This window comes from Stegodyphus dumicola, chromosome 7, assembly GCF_044657685.1.
Source record: "Stegodyphus dumicola isolate Sdum_Otavi_A_Nest chromosome 7, ASM4465768v1".
Taxonomy (NCBI): domain Eukaryota; kingdom Metazoa; phylum Arthropoda; class Arachnida; order Araneae; family Eresidae; genus Stegodyphus; species Stegodyphus dumicola.
Window position 1 is genome coordinate 16564833 of NC_140774.1, and position 19914 is coordinate 16584746.

The 19914-nt window shown below is 34.8% G+C and overlaps 1 protein-coding gene across 1 annotated transcript in view; it reads right to left on the reverse strand.

Moving 5' to 3' along the window:
• The window catches only part of Cad74A (cadherin 74A), a 160671-nt gene that overhangs the window by 84950 nt on the left and 55807 nt on the right, over positions 1 to 19914 (reverse strand). Inside the window, exons 3-4 of the mRNA XM_085819905.1 lie at positions 10150 to 10239; positions 7674 to 7873 (exon numbers count right to left, since the gene is read on the reverse strand). Of these exons, the coding sequence (XP_085676031.1) occupies positions 7674 to 7873; positions 10150 to 10239 (290 nt within the window). The remainder of the gene's footprint in view (positions 1 to 7673; positions 7874 to 10149; positions 10240 to 19914) is intronic.

Below are 19914 nucleotides of genomic sequence, written 5' to 3' on the forward strand. Positions count from 1 at the left end.
CACAATTTATTTTACTGCAGATTAAATCGGTTGAAATAGGACGGAAACCTACCATGTCCAGTTAAAACCTGATTAACATCAATATTGTTTATACATTTCATTTTATTTGTGATTTTAATTAGTTCCATAAATCCTTTGTTTTTAGGTGAAGAGAACCACTGTATTTTCCATTTGTTAACGTAAAATTTTTTCATTCTTTGAATTTCAATTCTCTTCGAACCTGTTACTTCAATATCCATTGCACTGACATTTGAAACCGCCTGCTTGGCCAGACTGTCGGCCCTCTCATTACCAATAAATCATATATAGGCTTTAACCCAATGTAGCTTAATATTTAAATATGAACTCAAAGTTTCTAAATGACACTTAATTTCGACAATTAATGGATTGAAATTGTCTGGGCTGGAAAGCGCATGGAGAAGTGACAGGCAGTCAGTGTAAATATTTACAGACGTGGGTATAAACAAGGTATTTTCAATCCATAATAAGGCTTGTTTGAACGCTTCACTTTCTGCCTGGAAAACTGAATTATATATGTTCAACTTAAACATTCTATAATCCACCTCAGTTCCATAATAAAAAAACAACAAAGGCAGCTCCTACGCTCCCTCCGACCCCAGAACCATCTGTATAAATATCAAACACATGAACAGTTGGATTACTTTTATCAAAAACAAAACCAAATCTATTAGAAGATTGGTATACATTTGGTAAATATATACAAGCTTATTAGCTTGTATATATTTATCACATTATAAAGTTTCCGCTAGATTGTCGATTAAAATGATCTGAGATCTTTCTAGTGTACCTGTGTAGGCAAACACGAGAGGTGAACTCAAAGCGAATTTTGAACCCCACCCTTAAAAAGAAAGTGTATAATGACCTTAAAATGACGTGGGATAAATTTTCGAAAATAAGATTTGTAATGCCTTGAAGTTTGTGTTTTCTACATAAAGTAGATTTTCATGTTTTGTCGGCGAATGATTCGAAGAAATGTGGGCTGTTTAGCAAAGGTCACTAGGTGTGTAGTTAATGCAAGTTTTGAGTCGAACGGGTGGATTTTTAAGTCGCTTTAAAGTGCTCTGAACTTTGGAACTAACAGGCACAGGCGAAAATGCTTCATATTTGTTAGTCTCGGGTTTGGTGTAGGCATTTTGCTATCCGTTCCAATATCTGCGGCTCCAAAATTCTGGTGTCTCCGCCAAATTCTAAATTGTTCATCCTAAATTCTCTTCCGTCATCCTAAATTTTGTTGCTCCATCTGTCTTTAAATTCTAAACACTTTGCCGTCCTGTGCGCTTACTCCCCCCCCATCCCGCTTGTTACAGCTGTTGGGTAAAGGTTACTTATTAATAATAATTCAAGCGCTTTATTTTTCGAAGATTTCATGGAGTTCTTCTTTATGCAGGGACTACAATTTACATTAAATAAGGGCTAGATAAGTCTGTGAAATTATACTCTAAATAACATAATTCACTAAAAAACGTTCAGCGCGGTATAAAACCTGCCGCGAATTTTACCATCTCGAAACCCCTTAGTCTAACAACACTTAGGCACTTAAATTTGTTAGACGAAATCTACGTAAGTACACCATAGTCACAAAATGAGTATTTTAAATTGTGCTGAAAAGATAACGATCTTTGCACAGATAAATGGCATAAGACGTGGCTTAGATGAATCAGGAACTGTAAAGGACTGTGAGTCGCAGAGTCCTCTCAAAAATATTTAATCCAGTGCAGAAGAATACAGTCCCTTCCAACACCTCTTCCACAAACTAAATATTTATTAAATTCATTAAATAAAACGTCAGCAAATAAGCCTAAATTATTACATTATAAGGTATTTCTCCCGCCTTCTTAGCGTGCCTTCGTGGTACAGTGGTCTGCATGCTGGGCGCGTATTCCAGAGGTCCGCGGTTTGATTCCCGGCGAAGGCGTTGCTCGTTTTTCATGTCTCCTGCTTCAAAAAGAATTCCTAATATCTCTACAGTGGCGCCCGAACTAAAAGGATGGTGGATGATGATTCTCCACACCCAGGATTCGGCGATTGGATCCCCTGAAACCCCAGTCGCCCTTTAAAAGGCGAGTATATAAGGTATTTCTCCCGCCTTCTTAGCGTGCATTCGTGGTGTAGTGCTCTGCATGCTGGGCGCGTATTCCACAGGTCCGTGGTTCGATTCCCGGCGAAGGTGTTGCTCATTTTTCAATCTCTCTTGCTTCGAAATAACCTAATGTCTCTACAACATGACCTATTCTAGATATGAGTTAAAGCAGTAGATTTATTGATAGATTTGATTTATTTGAAGCCATCTCATACGGAGAGAATAATTCTAGAAAATGGATAGTGGTTCAATACTGATGACAATTTAAAAGATTACAGTTATCTTTTAACTGTACCCCCAGGTCGTGTATGTTGACTTTGTATTATACTGACAGTGGGTTACCACTGTGTTGAGTGGCGGCAGGTAACTCATCTGACTCCTTATTAGTGCATTTGTGGGGTTGCCTAATACTTACTGCACTACAAACTCAAAACATATTTATTACAATTAATAGAAGCTCTTTATATGTGTAATATTTGCAGTAGATCGGCATTGGAAATGATGAAGCTTAGCAATCGGGTCACATCAGAGTCCGGGTGTGGTCGTCGCGGAGTGAGACGGCAACCGAATTGAAGACACAAACAAATTTAAATTTTAAAACTCCATATCTTTATTTACTTAAAAATGGCAGGCCAATATTCTTTCAATTTCTAAAAAAAACTACATTCCAATAATGATTTAAATTAAGATAAGGTTAAATTTTAGCTTTCGACGTCATAACTATTCTAACAAAGGGAAGAAGAAGCGACAGAGCAGGGCAAGGTCTTATGTCAGCGATGGCAGGGAGCAGTCTGACGAAAAATGGCGCGAACTCTTCATTTATAGCAGCGATTACGTAACATGCCAAAATGTTCTCGAAAGTACTGGTCTTCGGAGAAGATTCTGAAATTGTGGAAACGCAATTAGAGGTTGCCTGTTCGCGTAGAGCAAAGTCATCGTATTTTTTATATTTTATATATATATAATTCATGGATAGCATAGAATATTTATTGAAGTGAGTTATTGTTCTCGTGACGTAAGGAGTCTGCTAACGAGGGTCTCTCTAGCTGAGAGTTCAAGAGAGTTCTAGATCTCTCTATTCCAGAGTTCAGGAGACCTTTAGGTCTCTCTAGTCGAGAGTTCAGGAGCCTCCTAACTTGTTGTTCCGATGGGAAAACTCTTCGGACTGAATTAGCCACGCTTCCTGCTTCCTTAACTTTTCAATAGTATTTTACATCCTCTGATTCGTTATATCTGGAACGATATGAAAGGTAAAACAACTATGCTATCCCGGAGGGTTGTGGCAAAGGACACCCGAGTGGGCTGCGGTATGGCCACACTTTGAATATGCTACGCATCTTTCGTGGTCTTCGAGCCTTCGAAGCTAGTTTAACGTTGAGTATTCTGACAGAGTTCAGTTTTAAATGTCCGCCGCTCGTGCAGAAGATTTTGATCAAGCTGATCCCCGCCTAATGCGGAGGTAAACACGTATAGTGCCTAAAAGCGGAGCACGTAAGATAATTATTATTATTATCTTATAACTGTGCGTTATATGAAGAAAATAAGGGCGGGAACAGCTTCAGAATTTTTCAAAAGTGCCTTCATTGCATTATTAATCTCAGTGAATGGATGGGCATTTTCTACTGTTTTCCCCATATGTAACGGGAATGTGAAGCAGCTTCTCTAGGAAATCCTCAGTCAATACACTCCTTTCCCTAGATAGGCAAACCTCGCAAAATGTTTTGCCTTAATCCAAAACAAACAAATCCAGTCACTGCACAGTAAGCAATCTGAGTAAGACTACAGTAAAACAGCAAGTCAGCATGCAATATGACAGTTTTACAGTTCGACAGTATGCCTAAATACATTGTTTTGGGCTGAATTAAATACCGATATCATAGCGCATTTCCCTGTGGACACAGACAGAATAGAAGACTGCGTGTATTGCTGAATGATGCTGATCATTGTAGCGTTATCTGCTCATCCTCTTTGAATAAGATCTCACTGAATAAAGCACGTTTTTACAAAGGAACGACATTATTCAACAGAAAAAAAAACCTTCATGATTATAAAAACAAATACACATCTTTCAGCGATACTTCATAAATAATTTATACGCGTTCTACTTCTCTTAGAAATTAATTTAAAATCTCATTCGTGAAAGCATCATAAGAAGGGAATGTGTAGATTAAAAAGAAATAAAAATGCATTGCGTATTGTTACTTGAAAATTTTACTAACGAAAATTTGTAACATGATACAAATTGTTTGTAACATGATACAAATTGTTTCTAAATAACTAAATTTTCTTTGGTCTTAAACTTCAGACAATCCAATGCCAAAATGACTTAAATTGATTAAAAACATTGATGTGTTGCACTTTAGCCAATTTTAGCTTATTTTTGTAATCTACTGAAGCGGCAACGAGAAGGCTGCAAATCAGACCGGTTTATCTTGATTTACAATTCAAATTGATTACATCAGTCTCAGTTCATCTCAGATATTCAAATGATTGCTTGTTCTCCGGAAAGAGAGAAATAAATGGACGTCAAATCGAGTTTAGTTTCCGCCTAGGTATTTCGAAACGTCGCTTAAGACTTTCTTTGCTTGTATTTCGGAATATGATTTTCTAACCTCATTATTTAGGACTTTTTAGACTCTTCTTGCCCACATAAATGAAACATGAAAAACAAGCTAGGATGAAGGAGTAAAAGTACGAGACCCAGTTTAAGAAGGTCAAAAGTAAAGAATTGCGTTGGTGTCGAAATAAAAGTATAGGCTTTGTGTAACTGTTGTCGAGCATATGAAATAAATTTTTGTTAAATTGCTAAATCTACATAATTCATATAGGAATATTTTCGTTTATGTAAATTTATAAATTTGTCTTGCATTTTATACAGTACTATTTTAGTACTGATATACAAGAACATTTTATTGAATTATAATGCCAGCATAACCTCCCACTTATACTCTTGGTACACCAGTTGGTGCAGAGAATAATATTGCTAAACACATAATTTGACTGGTTTTCAATCGCAGTGATTGCAGGAATGTCTTATAGCTTTCTTCATGTGTAATATGATCATGAATCAATTTCCCTTAGAAAATCATCTATGAAGGCATAATTTCATAGAGACTAGTAAATCACACATTTTTTTGCAGTATCCGATTCATAAGAACACAATTATGCTTATCTCTCTTTTCCAATAATACGTGTTTTTTGAATAATTCATTCCAATAACGCAAGTCCCAACACAAATTTTCACTTGACATTCCTAGCTAAAGAACACGATATTTGAAGGAAGTTTAGTATCGAATAGTTGATACTTGCTGTCATTCAGATGATCTGTTCGTCACTGAAAGATATCGAAAAATTTGTTTTAACAAGATTGAAGAAAGTAAAATTATTTTTCATCAGAAAATAAAGAAGAATCGTCTGCTTATGATGAAGAAATAGCAGATGAATGAACATAATGTCAGACAGATTGACTTCAAAAGTAATTTTTAGTACCGATAAAAAAATATATGTGATGTGGGCACCGCATGACTTTCTTGTACAGCTTATTGAATTATACACATTTTTCGATGCACTTAATTTAAATTTATTACCTCGAATTAGAATTTCATATATTTCTCATGCAATCAATTCAGTTCTCACATGGCGGCAAGGCAAAAATACATAAAAGCTCAAAGCATCTCCATTAAAAATTGCGAAATACAGAGAAAAAATTAAAATAACAAATATAGTCAAAAAAAAGTTAAAAGAACAATTTTTACAATTAAAATTAATTTTTACACAAAAAACAAGCAATTCCTTCGGTGCCCAAAATTGAGTGGTAACTTTTGGTCCCACTGGCCAAAAAGATACTGAAGTTGGTGAACAAACTGACTTAAATTATTACTCTACTAGGAGTTTCGAATATAAACAAATGGCTGCTTCGTTAGGTTTATAACCACTTAAACTTTTAAACTCGTTGATAATTCTACAACTATTGCATGCAAATTAGATAAAGGCATAAAAACCTTACCTGGAAAATAAGAACAACTTAATCAGTTACTTTTAAAACAAAAGATGCACAAGTTGCCAACATATAAGAACAAAAAACTGGGCTCACCGAGCCGAGTAACAGTGGTAATATATATATATGTGTGTGTGATGTACCAGCTTTTGTCCGGAATAAATAGATTTAATGAAGAATCATAGATGTAGTCGTAGCTTGAATTATCAGACGATAAATTTAAAAAACAGGATCCATTTATTATATTTCAGGAGAAATAGCAGTTACAAAATCAGATAACCGGAGTAAATAAAAAGAATTACTAATAACTTTTTGTATGAAGTTTACTGCATTGTGACATTTAAGAAAAGCCCCGATATTCTTTTGCGAGTCCTTTTATAGCCTGTGGAAAGGCGGAGCTTCAAAGAAATGACGTCAGCCAATCCAGTTCGCTTTAAATATTTCCAGAACATTCTATAACTGTACGTGTAGAAAAGGCGAGAAAAACAACTTGACTACAGGGCTGTGGATTCAATTCCACGTACTTTCAAATAAGAGACCGTCGCCATTAAAAATGAAAAAAACATACAGTTAGAATTTTAAGTGTATTCTTGACTATGGAATTTTATTATTACATATATATATATATATATATACGTTTAGCCAATTGCAACGAAAAAGGGAGGAGCATATACGTACTTACGTATGTATCCTTACGTATGTGTAACATATGTTTCCGTGTCTGTGTATATACATACGTATGTACGAAAGTACGTAAAATCCTTTCTGAATCTATATTAAATCCATTTTACAATCCGTTTTGGGAAAAAAGAGTCTTTTGTTCTCTCCGTATGTACAGATGTCCTGCAAAAGTAAGTAGATTCGAGTATCGTTCAAGTAGATTAGTGGGCGGATGCTTTCGTTGAAATACGATAACCGAAACTTTTCGCAATTACAATTATTTCGGACAAGAAAGTAAAAATGTTCTAACATCACAGATGCGGAGCGCTTAAGAAACATCCAGCGAAATTCTGGACAGTATGATGATCAAGAATAACGAAAATTTAATCAAATACTTTGGCTTTCATTAGAGCAGTAGAAAGCTCTGGAATCTTCCTTCGCCACATTCAAATGACTAGCATGTCTAATTTTTACTGAAGTAGGAATTTTTTTTATATACGTGCACTAAATTTACTTGCAAGTTTAATTAAATATGGATTTTACGAAAAGGAATTTTTTTACACGGAATAGTGACAAATGTAATAGTTTGATTTAAAATATTTAAGGTGCTTTGTAATGCTATGCAGACAACACTGAAAGAAACATATAGAAGAAAATATTTTTTACTCTATCAACTGAATACGATGAATTAAAAGAACAAATTGTAATTTTTATTTGACATATTATTTACTATATTTGTTAATTATATCATGCAGATCGGCTATAGCCTATGAATCTTAATCGCACGCACTTTATATCTCGAAGTATATTAATATCTCAAGTCTTAAAAATTTTCTTTCTCAAGTTTTCTGTAAAGAACATTTAAACTATACAGAAAATAGCAATGTTACGTCAATAAAATGATTAACCACTTACCGTATTAGGTGGTAGTCCAGCTACGCTTTCGTCTGTGATACTGATGATAACGTCTACGGTATTTTCAACTTCTCTATCCAGCTGACGGATGAGTTTGACTACACCAGAGTCTTTGTCCACGGAAAATGTATCGCCACTGATGTAATAATTGACGGGGGAATTTTCTGGGTCCCTCGCTCGCAAGGTGTATACCGGAGAACCTGAAAAGAATGAAGACTGAATTTGCGGTACCTTAATATGACGGGGGAAAACGCATATCCAGCCAGGGGCGGATGGGATTGATCTAACCAGTTCGGGTACCTTGAAAAAAGTACCGGCACCTTACATGTCTTCTGCCAAAGCGCAAAAGCACAAAAGCGTCAGCACCATTTAGAAGTTCAGTATAATGAGGAAATAAATTGAAATAAATTTTCATCAAGACTGCTGGGAAGCCCATGTGAAAGTCTTAATCTTGGTCAACAGTCACCAACCTGCACAAAGTAATCGACACCTTTCAATCTAGCTATCAGTCACCAAGATACAAGTGTGCCCTGACGGCATAAATATGGCAGCAATCTTATGAAGTTCGGTATCATGAAAAAAACCAATACTAGTTAAAGATGCCCGGACACCTATGTAAAGAAACACCACGGCGAAGATACACCACGGCTTCTTGCATAAAGGTGAAGGAAGCTTAATAACATTTTATGAAAACGTCAGGCTGGCGGGACATGAAACTTCCTTCCTTTTTTCAATGAAGTAAAGAATTAGATCCTGCAATTATTAATTTGCGACGTGCTAACGAGGACGAAATTAAGGAGTTTAATCCGGTTGTAGAGTCATTAGGTTAATTGGAAGTAGAAGAGAAGAAAAATATGCGACCGCCTTCGCCAGGAATCGAACCACGGACCTCTGGAATACCGGCCCAGAGTGCTACCGTTACACCACGAAGGCACGCTAGGGAAGTGAAAGAAATACCTTATATACTCCCCTTTTTAAAGGGCGACTAGGGTTTTAGGGGACCTAGTCGCCAAATCCTGGGTGCGGAGAATCATCATCCAGAACCCTTTTAGTTCGGGCGCCACTTGTAGAAACATTAGGTTAATTTTGGAAGCCGGAGAGATGAAAAATTAGCAAGTGCATTCGCCGGGAATCGAACCACGGACCTCTGGAATACCGGCGCAGCGTGCAGAACCACTACACCACGAAGGCACTCTAGGGAAGTGGGAGAAATACCTTATACGGTTACCATTAGTATTTTTTTGAACTGTCATTAAGTCTTTTTCTCCTTATTAGTTTATCGTGTTTTGCTATGAATTCTACAATCACAAGTAAAATTCCAGCTTTTTAAACCATCGATATCATATCACGAAACAATATAACAGGTACGGGGCTTTGGGAAATTTCCCGAATTACGGATAGCTCATCCACCTTTGTATCCAACCCGACTCTGTATTTAATAAAATGCGTTTCTATATAAAATATGTTTTCTTTAAATCTGCAGTATAAAGATATGCTAACAAACAGTCGACTTTAACTACAGAACAGCTCAATGAATGGTGATGAATGATGTTGTGACCATGATATGATATGATTAGGAAGAAAATGACCAGCAGTTAGTAGTTAGTAGTTAGTTAATGTAGTAAACGACCAGCAGTTAGTAGGTTTTTCGTATTTTGGTGACTTTTCGGCAAATTTAGCGACAAAAATTAGTCGACAAAACCATCCCGAGCTTAGCGATATCTCGCCAGTTTAGCCAGACAGCCATTTACCTCGATGTTAAATAGACTTGTCCCTGTAACCTTATTTTTCCGACAGAGCTTCGCTTTTTCAAGCATTTCATATTACTTTACCAAAAGATACTACAATTTCATGTTACGTTATGAAAAGATACTACTAAAACTATTTACATATATATAAAATTCGTAGCAATATATTTTTGTTTCATGCAACAGTCTTTTCTAGAACACCGAACATAATTTTTCAAGTTAAAAATATCTTTAATTGCGAGCACCTATATCATTAATAATCTCGATAAATGAGTTTAGCAGTTATCTGTTATCAAATAATCTCTAAGGTCCGCTGACTATTACGTGTCAAAGCTATTTTACACTGCCTCCAAACAAAAGAAATTACAAAGAAAGCAGAACGCCACGTGACGAAAGACGTCCGCCATTTTAATTGCTAATTAGTTTAGATGCTAGTCTGATAGTTCTGTTTTATAGACAGCGCTTTATTTAAATCCTAGATCTATCTTAAATCTTGAGCTAAAAATATTTACGTAAAAAGCTCTTTCAGATCTAGATTTTAATATACATAGACATAATATTACGCTCATCAAATCTAGAGTTATAATCACCCCGGGTTTGTATGTTTAATGAAACGTAATAGTTACAGTTGGAATAATTGTGACACAAAATCTACTGGAAACTAAGAATTGTACTGAACTCCTATAAGAAAATTCTTATAATTAATAATAAAAATGATAATTACTTACCGATTGGGGTGTCTTCTCTTAGAGAAAACTTGTCCATGTCTGTTCCTTTCAGAAATTCGGGAGGACGGTTGATCTGACCTGAGCATTTTGCTTAAAAAGAAAAATATGAAATTTTACTAACAATCTTTCAGAAAAAAAGTATACTGCATATATCGGCAAAATTATTTGACACTGCAAAAATTGCAAATGGAATTCTGGCAAAAATTTTGTTTCAATAGAATTTGTACTTTGAATTCAGTAGATTTCCTATAAATTCAACAAATCTGTAAGAAGCTTTATGCCCGTGAATTTTCGAAATTTATTACCATTATTTCCAATAACAAGTTTGCAGCTTATTAAACTGAGAAAGGAGTTTGGTTTTGCAATACTGCCACGGCAAGTGATGCATTGATCGTCAACACTTTTTCTTGCATTTTATTGGAATAGCTTTCAAGCAAAGGATTAGGTCCATTGATTCTGCTTTGGAGAAATGAGCTTTTGCATCAAAAGTTTTGCTCTACACTTAATATGGATGAAATTCCACTTTAAAATCAAAACCAAAAGCTACTGCTCAAAAAGTGAACGATTTTTAAATATGGCGCTATGATTAAATAACCGACTTTAATTAGTTGGATTGAAATGTTTTTCAAAAATTTACATACTTAAGTTTGAGAAAAATGTAAAATGGAAACATTTGCACTGTTATGGGAGCTTCTAAGGCTGTTACAACACTCTCCAATGTTGTAAAAGCAAACTGCTGCAAAGTGATTGAAATCTGATGCCTTTGATTGAAGCACTTGCGGCTACCTTTAGGATTTCTGCGATTCTAATTCATGACTGGCCTGATGGAAATAATAATCATTCTCAGTAACTTCTTATTTCAGTCAAGGTCATGACAATCTTAAATTTATAAGCGATATGGGCATGTCAAGGTTCTAATAATTCGTTTTCATAGAGAGTGACAATCTGAGATTAGGATCTCGCTATTGTGAATTGAAAATTGAATTGGAGTTTTCCTTAGCCTTCAGGCGAATAACATACAAATGGCCTATAAAAAAGATCTCCGTTTTTTTTTTAATTACACATATTTTGGAGAAAGGATAATAATTTATTAATATGTATTCTTTATGTTTTCAGTAAAATACAATAAATTAATTTATAATTATAATAAAAATAAAATTTAAAAAATCTGAAAGATTCCAAATTTTAACGATCGCCCAAAAGGGCTCTTTTAAAGTTTAATATGGTTTATCAGTATAGATTATCAACAGAGATGGCTCAAGTGGAATAGCGAAACATTTTCTACGATATTAGATGCATATGCATTTAGATTAATATGGAAATGTTGCATATCTTCTGTATATTTAAAAAGTGAAAAAATATGTCATGTGATTCTGTAAAAATATTTAATTAGATATACCATGAATTAAATGTATTTTCACTTCCTTACGAAATAAAGGAAGTATTGTAATCGCGAAAAATATCGCGTATCGTATTTGAACGAAAATATCCATTTTGACCACTCTCGATAACATTTGAATGATGTTTTTGTGTTACAGCTGCACGTATTCCCAAAACAGATTGTTAAACGGATTTAAAATGGCTTCAAAAGAAAAATTTTTTGTGACGTCTGTACTTTCGTATGAATGTATCTTGCATAACTCAAAAACGAGCAGCCTCAGAACAATGAAATTTTGTATACGGGACTGCTATAACATGTAGATGTGCACCTCCCTTTTTTGGCTGCAATCGGCCGCATTAAATGTAATTAAATAGTCCCACTCTCTTACCCGGCTCGGTGAGCTAAGATTTTTTATTCTTATATATTGGCAAATAGTGCATTTTTTTGCTATGAAAGTGATTAAATTATATTGCTCTTATGCGCCGGGTAAGGTTCCTATGCCTTCAGTTAATCTGCATGGAATAGTAGCAGAATTATCAACAATTTAAAAAGTTGTTCAAATTCCACTAAGCCCGACGACCAAAGCTCATATAGAGCGAAAGCTAGCTCATATAGGACTCTAACGGAAATGAATTAGCTGATGGCCTAGCAGAGGAAGCAGTCACAGACAATAATATACCGCGCGTCAGTGTTCCATGGCCAACTTCCTATCTTAAAAAGACTTTAAGACAAAAGTCTACTGCCAAATAGGAAGAAGACTGGGATAATAACTAGACAGGAAGGAGAACGCACTATGTCATAACATATGTATATACGGAGATAATTGTTGCAAATCCACTTCTTGTTCGTTTTATTTCGCGACACGGCCCCTTTCCACAATATTTTGAACGGTTTTCCACCAGTAATACAGACATTTACACTTGTGGTGAAACGGGGTCTCCAGACCATTATGTAACAAGCTGTTCCTTAACAGAGAACAACACATCAGAATTCCTGATGTCAATAGGCAAGCGTTTTGTAAATTTTTAGTTAAACAACGCCACCTCAAACGAAAAATAACTACCATCATAACTAAACTAACAGCGCTAGGCACAGACTTGTGTCAAACTGCGTAGAGCCTTAAGCAATTATAATGTGTAAAAATTTTATAGAAATATGTCTCGACCAAACATCAAAAGCAATATCAATGTTGTTTCCCACCTATGTACTGGTAGTTCTATGTAAATAATGTGTATTTCAAGATTATACTATTGCAGTGTATTCCAACAGAGTGTAATATGTATCATGCTGCTGTATTAGACACATTTTTTATTTATATGTCTTTTTGTATTCTCTAACACCCAATATGTATCATGTAGTGTCATATAATGTTATGCCATTAGTTTTATGTAGTAACATATGGTATCGTTCATACAATCCTGTTGTCACACAAAGTAATGCGTGGTAATTTAAGTATCCTGTATGTATCATATGGTATTGTGTCGTATCATTTAGTATTGTGTGATATTATATTGTATTATTTTATGTAGTATTATGTTGTACTATGATATGTCTATTGTGTATTATACTAGGTTATACTCTCTTCGGCGTATAGTGTAATAGTATATTTTCATGCAGTAATAAATGCCTCATGTATGTTAAGTAGTATCAAAAAGTAACATAGTCTCAACGGAATCGCCTGTTATTTAGTACATATCATGTACTAAGTTATTCTATGTATGTAGTATCATATAATCATGTAATTATACAGTTTAAATGTATCTGTAGAATAATTCAGAATCATGCTGTATTATAGGCTCACTAGTATTATCTCTTCATAAGCTGTACTATGTTGCATTATGCCTTGCGTGGTGTCATACAGCATGTTATTTTTAGTATCATTCGCATCATATGGTATCAAGCATAATAAGTTATGCTGCATTATGTATATCATTCAAAGTTAGTTTTCACATGGCTTTATATCTTTATACCATATATAATGCAGCAATATGTTGTATCGTGCAAAATCATTATTTTTTTAATTATTGTCATCTCTTAGTCTCTTATATCATGTAATATGTAGTCCTTTTGCAGTATTAGCCTGTGACCTCTATGTAGTATGTGGTCTGTAGTCTCTATGTAGTATATAGTCATGTCTTCATGATTCATGTTATATATAGTTTTCATGTATCGTGTAGTATGCAACAGTCTAAATGTTATACTTAACCAATGTCATTGGTACCATTGAGTATCATCCAGTAATATTTCACGTAGTATCACATATCGTGTATCATTGAATGTCTCATGCAATACTATGCTGCATATGTATGTCACATAAAGCAGTAATTGTGTCAAAGTACTTATCTCCCATGGCCCTAGTTTGGCATTTTTTTAAAATTAATATAAAAATTTTATTTTATTTTTTTTATTTATTTATTTTTATCACATGACATTCAATAAATATGCTGGGTCTCGGAGACTGTTCTGGGGGGGTCGTGCGGCCCCTTCCCCCATACCATCTTGGGGTGCTTTAGACAAAGGGGGCGCCGCGCTATACCAATTAACCGCCATAGTGACGGAGGGCGTGCCATGCTCGCGCCCTCCGTCACTAAACTAAACTAAACTAAACTGAGTCTGACGCCGCCGCCATTTGTTTACATTTGAAACTTAGCATAGTGAATTTTAAGTCAGTTTCCGTACCAACTTCAGTATCTTTTGCCAAAAGGGGGCCAAAAGTTTTGTGGACTGAAAAATCTCTCTTTCTACCTGACTTTCAGTAATTTAAAGTCTAATTTTTCTTGAAAAAAATTAATGTTTAACTCAATTTGGTGCTTTATGTTTTGCTGTATTTTACAATTTTTAATGAAAATGTTTTGAGATTTTAAATATTTTTGCTTTGTCGCGAAATGAGAACGGAATTAAAGGAATGAGAAATATATCTGTAATTAAATTCGGGAAAGTTTAAATGAAATGGAGCAAAGAATATGCATAATTGCATAATTTAATAGGCCGTACAAGGAAGTCATGTAGTGTCCGCATCAGATTTTTATTGAAATCAATTATATTAAAAAGTAAATATATATATATATATATATCGTTCTTAAAATCTGTAAAAGTATTCAATGTTTTTTAATTGGATATATCAAGAATCAAACACAATTTTATTTAAATAAATCAGATTAAACATTTAAAAAATAATAGTTTTAAGTCCTGCATAAATGGCAACAGATTCAAATGAAAAATGAAACAAAAGCGTCTTCCCCACATATAATAAAAGAAAGAGTCTGTGTGTGTGTGCTTTCGTTCGCGCTGCGCGTAAGCTAATAGACCCACGACTACGAAATTTGGTACATATGTGCATCTAGACAAGAGCCAATGCACCTCGAAGCGATTTTTTCGAAATTCGAATTCGAATTTTTTTTTTTTTTATTTTATGTTTTGTGACGAAATCGCGTCATTTTGAGACATAATGGGCTATAGGAAAGCAAGATTGTACTCTACACACTCCATTTTCACATCGTCATGAAACGTAGGCACTTAGCTATTTTACGAACGTAAAATAAATTCCGTCTTTCAATAAATCGATTAAATACGAATTTATTTAACAAAGGGAGCTTAACACCTTTTCAACGGGATTTTTTCTAAAAAAGTTTATTTTTAAAAATGTACAGTTTATTTTTCTTTGATTTTTGGACACGTTAGACTTTCATCCTTGCGACTGCTTTTACAAAAAGAATTTTGGAAAAATGATAATATTTTGAATTTAAAAAAAAAAAAAATTAAATGAAGCTTCCGAGTACACTTCTCACATCTTGCATCTTTAAAAATGTGATTTTGGCAACAATTTTCCTGTCTTATTGTTGTTGATAGATTTTTGATGAAATCGCATCATTTTGAATAATTTTTAAAAATAAACTAGGCATTAAACTGAAACTACGCGAAATAGTATTTTGAGGCTAATATTTTTTAATATGTATTCTTTATGTTTCAAGTAAAAATGTAGTAAATGAAACTAACTTGAAAATTTTTTTACAAAGTAATATTTTCGCCGTGCGTTATATTCATAGTACACTCAGATTTATTTAAGTCAGAGGAAAAGTTAAATCCTCTTTGAAAATTTTTCATTAATGAGAACTTTCATCATTACTGTATTTACATACTTTACAGTTATTGAATCTTTTAGGCTTTCTAAAACTTTAAATGTAATAATTTTGTATCATAAGCTTTTTTTTTTTTCATTTTTGTGCAACGATTACAATGCAGAATGTCTTCTGTAACACTTAAGAACAAATCTGACTCGTGCTTATAAACGCGTGACTAAGTCAATTATTCTCTAGTGGCTCTATTACTGCTCCTACTTACTGCTCCTACTATGATAATTTAGAGGATTTTAGGAGATTTCGCACATAAAAAGATTTTCGAGAACGCCGAAATTATTCTCAAGGTTCAGATGTTTCCATTACATTTGTCGCACCAGGAACTAAGTAATTTAAATGGATGAGCCTACTTGTTAGTTCAAAATAAATTCGACTTCCGGCGAACGGGCTGGCAGTATGGGCGTTTTCGTACTTTTCTTCATGTGTAATGAAAATATGAATCAATATCAGCGTCCTTCACAGAGTTTCTTATGTAGATAGTTCTTACTGTAAATTGCGAAAAAAAAAGGGGGTACAATTCTATATCGCCAGTTCCACTCGGCCGATTGACGAAATTCAACTTGCATTTTTCCTGTCTCGAAAGCGCGACTTAGGATATATATTAGATTTATATACAGCATTATTTTCACATAGGTATTTTGACACAAAATCGGACTTTTTCTGAAATGGCATGCCAATATTTCTCCATATTTTGATTTTACGACTCAAATTATGCCAAACTGCCAAATTTCGTAAAAATCCCACGAGTAGTTTTTAAAAATTAGCTCTCAAAACTTTAGCTCCTCGATGTTAATTGAATTAGATATATATTTATTAATATCTCTTTTCTTTCTTAAACTTACTTAATTCCTTCTTCCAGAATTCGAAATTTAGGCTTAATCCAAATATAATTCCCACATTTTTTATGATTTATTTTTTAAATTAATACTTTTAATTATTTTTTATAAATTTTTCGGAAAAAGTTTTGTATTATAACCTATAAAATATTTAACATCCTTTTAAAATAGATGCATTTCTAGGTACACTCGCACAAAAATTAGAGTTTTTTATTCAAAATTTTCTGAGATATGCATGAAATTGCATATTGGCGCGTTTTGAAATTTGGCATCATTATTTTGAGCGATAACGACCTCAAATCTGGTTTTTGCACTTTGTTAAAATTGTTTTAAAGTACGAACGTTGACTTTTTTCCCCCTCGTCTGCAATGCAAAAAAGGAAAGGAAAATTTGGTTGCTATAAATTAAAGTTTGCCAAGTATATTCTTCTTGGCGCAAACTGCAAAAAAATACGCCAAGATATATTTTTAAATTTCTCTGTAAATTTCGCACCAAACTGCATACAGAATCGACAGACGTACGACAAATCTACGCCATCGGCAAATCTATGTCGCCATCGACAAATCTACGTATGTTTAATACAAGGCTCTCAATCACCAATTTAATTGCGTTATTATTATTGATTTTGGTACCAGAATTTGCATTATATATAAAAAAGTACACAATGAAACGCTTGTTTTAGTTTAGTCGTTATTTCCTTTTTGTTACTCAGACAGAAAAACACTCATCCTTCCTTTTCTTTTTTTTCCTTTTCCCTGAGAAATATTAGTGCCAAGCTTCAGCTGCCGCGAAATTTCAAGATTTAAGTCTCGAAACCCCCCTGCGAATTTTGCCATTTTTCTCCATCGATAAAATTGTTACCCCACTCGTGACCGCTCCGTTATTAAAAACTATTATTATTTCCTTTATTTCAAGAAAACACATTTTATTTAAGATTACTAGATTTAACGTTAATTGTTAATATATAAGGTATTTCCTCCCTCCTTCCTGCATGCCTTCGTAGTGTAATAGCAGCACACTCGGCGCATATTCGAGAAGTCGTGGTTCGAGTAACGGCGAGGGCATTGCTCATTTTTCACGTCTCCCGCAAAAGAAAAAAAAAAAAAAAAAACTAATGGCTCTGCAGTGGCGCCCGAACTAAAATGTGATGAATCACTACCAGGATTTCATAATTGGGTCCACTAATCCCCGGTCGCCCTTTAAAATGGGAAGCATATACCTATTTTCTCCATCTTTCCAGCATGTCTTCGTGGTGTAACTGTAGCATACTCGGTGTGTATTCGAGAGGCCTAGGTTCGAATCCTGGTGAGGACACAGCGCATTTTTCACGTCTCCAGCTTAAAAAAAATACCTACTAATTCTACAAACATCTTGCATATTTATTATGCGAAATTGTGCTATTAAAATACTCATTTACTTACACTGCTTCAGAAGGAGAAGGACTTATGTAAGATTACTCCCGAAATCATTATTTTAATGAAAATCTAGTCAATCTAAAGTTGCTTTTTAGTTTAATTTTAATTTTTATATTTGCATTTTGATTCTCTCCGATTTTCAAAATTAATTTTTTAATTTGGTTCTTGTAACGCATACGGTCACAATCAAACACAGCATTAACAAAAGCGTGTGGATTAATTTTACATACGGTGCAACGTAATGATTCTCAGATATTTCATTTCTGTTAAATGATGTTGAAAACACTTATTTACGCCGTTGTACCTCTTGTTTACTACGCCCTGACTCGTCGTGCATGATAGAGCGTTTCGAACAGAAATATCCACGGTTATTAGAAAACGTGCTTGGAAGTCATTTCGCGTACTGTCGTCTGATAATCAAACAGGTTCGGCGCTGAAGTCTGAGTTCCGATGCAAAACGAGAAAGCCAGTAAGAATTCTTTCTGAGTACCAGAGTAACTGGAAAAGTCGCTAAATATTTGAGATTAAAACGGGTAATAAAGGGAGATTGAGGATAATACAGTTATCAACATAACGAAACCTTGTAGCTGCTTTTGTGCCATCTTCCCACTTCTCTGTTATATGTTTAGGAATCTATAACAATAAAATAAGATTTTAGAGATTAAAATTTAATAGAGGACCTTATACCAAATGCTATTTTTGAACTGACGCTAGATTAAAAGTTCAACCAATAGGACACCGTTAACAATACCAGGGTAGTCTTTTTAGACTGCTGTACTGTATCAAGATACTGCAAAGCGCAAGGGTGAGGCAGAGATAAATATGTAAGACGACTGCGCTGTACTACTTCTAAGGGAAATTCAAACGAGTCTTCTCCGTTTGACTATATTGTTATGCATGAATATGTCTTTCCTGGGCCCACCAGTGGCCGAGTGGTAAAATCGATTAATACTTATAGTTCGACCTGGGTTTGATTCCGGGCAAACGGGTTGGCTGGATGGGCAGCAATAAATTAAATGTATTGAATCAGCAATAAATTAAGTGCATTGAATCAGCAATAAATTAAAAGTATTGAATCAGCAATAACTTAAGTGTATTGAATAAATGAAACTTAGGAGTGTGCAAATTACTTTCCCACCCCCACACACCCTTAGTGATTTTCTGCTTTACTTTTTTATCAAATTTTATTTGATTTTGAATTGTCTTAATGTACTGTAGACATTTGAAGAACTTTTAACGAAAATTCAAGCAATATCTAATCAGTTAATATTTATACTGAATTTTGTTTTACATCAATAAATGGCATACACTGAAATGGCAAAAGTCATGGGATAGCAATATGCAAATATACAGATGGCAATAGTATCGCGTAGAGAATGTATAAATGCGAAATGCTTTAGCAGGGCTTTCATTTGTGTTCAAGTTATTCATGTGAAGAGGCTTTGACGTGATTATGGCCGCACGACGAGAATTACCAGACTTTGAACGCGGAATGGTAGTTGGAGCTAGACGCATGGGTCATTCCATTTCGGATATCGTTAGGGAATTCAACATTCCGAGATCCACAGTGTCAAGAGTGTGCCGAGAGTATCTAATTTCAGGCATAACATCCCACCATGGACAGCGCAGTGGCCGACCACCTGCATTTAACGACCGAGACCAGCGACGTCTGCTTAGAGTTGTCAATGTCCACAGACAAGCAACACTGCGTCAAATAACTGCAGAAATCAATGTGGGACGTGTCCGGTAGGTCAGTGCGGCGAAATTTGTCTTCCTTGTCCTAGGCCAGCAGAAGACCAACTCGAGGGCCTTTACTGACAGCACGACATCGCCTGCAGCGACTCTCGTGGGCTCGTGAGCATATCGGTTGGTCCCTAAACCGTGGCTTGGTCAGATGAGTCACGATTTCAGTTGGTAAGAGCTGATGGTAGGGTTCGAGTGAGGCGCAGACCCCACGAAGCCATGGACCCAAGTTGTCAACAAGGCACTGTTCAAGC